This window comes from Tupaia chinensis, unplaced genomic scaffold, assembly GCF_000334495.1.
Source record: "Tupaia chinensis unplaced genomic scaffold, TupChi_1.0 Scaffold143591_1, whole genome shotgun sequence".
In the NCBI taxonomy this organism is placed as follows: domain Eukaryota; kingdom Metazoa; phylum Chordata; class Mammalia; order Scandentia; family Tupaiidae; genus Tupaia; species Tupaia belangeri.
In genome coordinates this window covers 253,546-258,098 of record NW_006203437.1, presented here as the reverse complement: position 1 = coordinate 258,098, position 4,553 = coordinate 253,546, and the positions used below count along the sequence as shown (strand labels likewise).

At 55.5% G+C, this 4,553-nt stretch overlaps 1 protein-coding gene across 1 annotated transcript in view; it reads left to right on the top strand.

Annotated features, from left to right (window-relative positions):
• The window catches only part of RAPGEF2 (Rap guanine nucleotide exchange factor 2), a 132,639-nt gene that overhangs the window by 105,432 nt on the left and 22,654 nt on the right, over positions 1-4,553 (top strand). The window contains 1 exon segment of the mRNA XM_006164178.2: positions 4,063-4,220. Within this exon segment, the coding sequence (XP_006164240.1) occupies positions 4,063-4,220 (158 nt within the window).

Sequence of the window (4,553 nt, the reverse complement as noted above, 5' to 3'; positions counted from 1 at the left end):
CCCCGCCTGCCGCTGCGTGGGCGGGAGCCGGGCAGACCACCCTGCGGGGCATCGGGTGGTGCTCGCCCTGCTGCCGCTGCGTGTGCGGGAGCCGGGCAGACCATGGGGCCGGGGTCTCTGCCACCTTCTAGTGCTGCTTGCTCGTTTTTGCTTCTTCTTGAATCTAGGGGTGTTTGATAAAATGCAGTTCCTGTCAGTCAGCCCAGCTTTTTCCTTGAGGGGTGACATAACCCGGTGTGCTCCGTTCAGTTATTCACCGCCCGCCAATGCTCAGGTGTAGGGGTGTAGGGGGTAATAATTGAAAACACGTAGATTAATTTCTTTTTTTTTTTTTTTTTTTGAGAGGTTTTTTTTCACTATAGGGCGCGTGCGCTCGCCAGACAGAGAGAGACATAGAGACAGAAAGCAAGAAATCACCCCCCAGGGGGGATGGTCACGCCTCAATCCCTTCTCCTCCATTCTCCTCCCGGGATCTTGGGCACACACGCACACGCGCCCGGCGTGAGTTTTAAGCCACTGGGTCCAGGACGCGAACCGCGGTCGACTACGTGGGAGTCCAGCGACATAGCCATTACGCTAACTGCTGGTTCCCAACACATAGGTTAATTTTACTGTGATAATTTAGTGCACACGCAGAGACGCAGTATACAGAGACTCTCAGGACTACATGAAGCAACTCTTTTTCTTTAAAGTTTTATTCCAGGTATAGTCTGCACCCTCAGATTAGAGGAATGTCGGAAGCATGCTGTGAGTGTGCTGAGCGTGACACTCGGGCCGCTGTCGCCACTGTCCTAGAGAGGAATAGCCGGAGTTTCGTGTCAGCCAAAGCCACCTGCAGCAGTCCGCAGGGCGAGCGTGCACGTTGCCTTTCCTCACAGACCTGAGAACGCGTTTGCACGGAGCAAGGTTTTAGGACAGTGGATTAGGGCAGCTAGCTCTCAGAGAAAACAGGAGTCAATTTTTAAAGTGACCCGATAGACCTTTTGCTGCAGGGTGTGTGCTCACCAGAGAGAAGGAAGGAGAGACACGATGAGAAATCACCATTCCAGCAAGGATGGCCACACCACAATCCCTTCTGCTCAGTTCTCCTCTCAGGGTTATGGACACACACGCACTTGTGCCTGGGGTGAGTTTTAATCGGCTGGGTCCAGGACTGGAGCTGCGGTCAGCTACGTGGGAGTCCAGCAGTGTAACCATTACGCCATCTGGTCTCAAAAAAACGTACTTTTAAATGGGTGAGTAACTAAGTTACCTAAGTGCAGAATTATTAGCAGCACAGTAACACAGATCTTAGAGTCATTCTTGACCACGAGTGAAATAGGAACCGTAAGGAAAAATCCAGCGAAAGTTGGCGTGACCCCGGCCAGCCGGCTAGAAGTGCAGCTCTCCGCCCCGGCTACCCCCACGGCACAGGACACTGGCAGGACCACGCGTGGGAGCCCTGCTCGGACTCTGCCCTGCGTTTCTTCAGAAAGAGGCCCAAAAACTACAGAGGGAAAAAGACCATCAGAAGCATTGATTTTGGAGGATTGGGAACATCTTAGATTGTATTTAAGAGATTCTACAGCTAACTTCAATATTTTTATGAAAAGGATTTGAAATAATGTGTATATATAAGGTGAAACGAAAACTCATTGTGTTTAAGGAATGGCTCTGTGGCCTGGTGGGTGAGGAAGCTAGATCCCCACATGGCTACCCACAGGGTCGAGTCTCAACTCGGTGCATTTGTGTGCACACCCCAAATCCCAAACAGGAGAGGAAGAAGAGAAGGGATTGCGCCTCGACCGTTCCCCCCGGAGCTTTCTCTTGTCCTCCGCCCCCCGAGCACACGTGCCCTCTAGCACAGCGTACAGGTGCGTGCCCAGTGGGCTGTGAGCACGTTTACACCGGCAGCAGCTGGGTCGGCCCAGGGCACTACCTGAACTTTACTATCGTTGTGCCAGAGAGCATGCTCCCAGGAGGGCGTGGGCGTGCCGCAGTGGCTTTTCCCTCCTCTGCATCCCTCCAGGATGGGGCACGCACCTCCGTGCCGCCCACCTGCTGCTGCGAGGCCGTGTCCTGCACTGCTGCTTCCCCAGGCCCCGCGTCTCTGAGAGGGCACCCGCGTTGGCTGTCCTCAGGCCTAACTCCACGCACACCTCAGTTTTACCTGCGGAACACTGGGGAGTAGTGTCAGAACTGTCGGGGGCTCTCCCTCCTCCATCTCCTCTGTTCTTAAAGATCAGTTTACAAACCTTGATCCTTCTGATGAAGAACCCGCAGCTGAGCGACTGCTCTCTCTCTGTGTATTGTTACTTATGTTTAATCACTACGTCTCGGCAGCATATAATGTGGCTTTTCAAAGCAAACACGTATCGCGTATCAAACCAGTCCGCGATATTCCCGTACCTGTCACCCTGGCATAACTTTACGTTCTTGAGTCGTTAACTTTTTTTGAGGCGGCCAGCAGACGGTGTGGTGGTTACATTGCTGGATCCCACATGGCTAGCCCCAGTTCCCTCATAGCCAGCCACGGTTTGAGTCCTGGGTTTGGTGGCTTGAAAATCATGCTGGGCGTGTGTGTGCCCATGATCCCGGGAGGAGGATGGAGAAGGGACTGTGGTGTGGCCATCCCCCCAGGTGGTGGTTTCTCACGTTCGCTTTCACTATTTCTGTCTCTCTCTGGCACAGACATACACCACAAGGCAAAATCTCTAAAAAATGTTACTTTTTCCTGAGCGCCCCCTCCCAGCCCCACTGCACAGTCTCCGCTGTCCGCACCTGCTGCCCTGCTGCATATCGCCCCGCCTTTCAGTCCCCGTCTTGAAGTGCAGACAGTCGTATTTACTGGGCGGAAGCATACAGTGTCTGTCTGTCATAGTCCGTCTGGCTTCGCTTAGCATTAACTCCTCTCTGTTCATCCCCTTTATACTGAATTCCAGGGTCTCACTATTTTTCATGGCTGAGTAGTATTCCACAGAGTGTGTGCCACATGGTTGTGGCCCAGCCCTCTGTTCCGGGGCATTGAGGCTGACTCCATGTCTTAGCAGTTGTGGATAATGCAGTAAGCCTGGAGGTGCAGGATCTCTCTGGGTGACTCCGAGCAGTGCTGCAGGGTTGTGTGGTAGCTCTGATGGCATGTCTTTGAGGCATCTGTCTTGTTTCCCTCATGGCTGCCCCAGCCCACATCCCACCAGCAGTGTGGGAATCCCTCCCCTGCCTGCAGCCGTCCCCTGCCCGCAGCCGTGCCGACTGGGCTAACGGGCATCTCTTTGGTTTCGACATCTTAGTCTTCCCTAGAAAGTCGCCCCGCTCGTTTGCCCGGCGTCTAATTGGCTTTTTGGGAGGAGAAGCGGCTTGCGCTCCTTAGGCATCCTGGACAGTGGGGCTTCGTCTGGAGCGGAGTGTGCAGGTGCTGTCTCACTCGGGGCCTTGTCTCTTCACCTGACCCTGTCTCTGCTGTGCAGAGCGTTCGAACTTGCTGCAGCCCCACGTGCCTGTTCCTGGGGTACTGCCTGAGCTTCAGGGACTTGCTGAGGAGATCTTGCCGGTCCGGCATCTCCGGGTGTGCCCGCGCCTTCCACTAGCAGTTCCTAGTTGCAGGCTTTACGTTGCCATCGCTGGTCCATTTTGGGTTGATTTGGTTCATGCTGAGAGACGGGGTCTGGCTCGCCTTTCTGCAGGTGGGTGCCTGTTCTTACCCCGATGGCCTCATGTCCTTCGTCAAAGATCAGCTGGCTGTGTCTAATGTGCTTTTTCTACACCTGTTTCAGTCAGAACGAGAGTTGACCTTTTCTTGAATATTTCCGTATCGTTTCAGAAGTATATGCTATGGCTTTTCTAGGTAAAAGTCCTCAGTTTTAGAGACACATTCTGTTACACTGAGAAACAGCACAGTGAGCCGATACGCCCGAGCAGTGGCCGGCGTCCTCTTACAGCGGCTAACACTTTAGCAATGACATTGTCACAGTAGCTGCGGGTTTTATGGAATGTGGTTTATTTCTGGTCTGGTCCGTTTCGTTTTGGAGGTTTGTCACTTCCGACCTGGCTGACCCTTTGTTTCCTAATGCTGCTCCTGCTCAGTGACATTGGGATCGGTCAGTCTCAGGATGACAGCATCGTGGGCTTGAGGCAGACCAAGCACGTCCCCACCGCACTGCCTGTCAGCGGTACATTGTCCTCCAGCAATCCCGACCTGCTGCAGTCCCACCACCGCATCCTGGACTTCAGCGCCACCCCAGGTGGGCTCCTCCCCCGGTAGGCTCCTCCCCAGGTGGGCTCCTCCCCTGGTGGGCTCCTCCCCCGGTCGGCTCCTCCCCAGGTGGGCTCCTCTCCCGGTAGGCTCCTCCCCAGGTGGGCTCCTCCCCCGGTGGGCTGCTCCCCTGGTGGGCTCCTCCCCCCCAGGTGGGCTCCTCCCCTGTTGGGCTGCTCCTCCCCAGGTGGGCTCCTCCCCCAGTGGGCTGCTCCTCCCCCGGTGGGCTGCTCCCCCCCAGGTGGGCTCCTCCCCCGGTGGGCTGCTCCTCCCTTGGTGGGCTCCTCCCCTGGTGGGCTCCTCGCCCCGCGGTGGGCTCCTC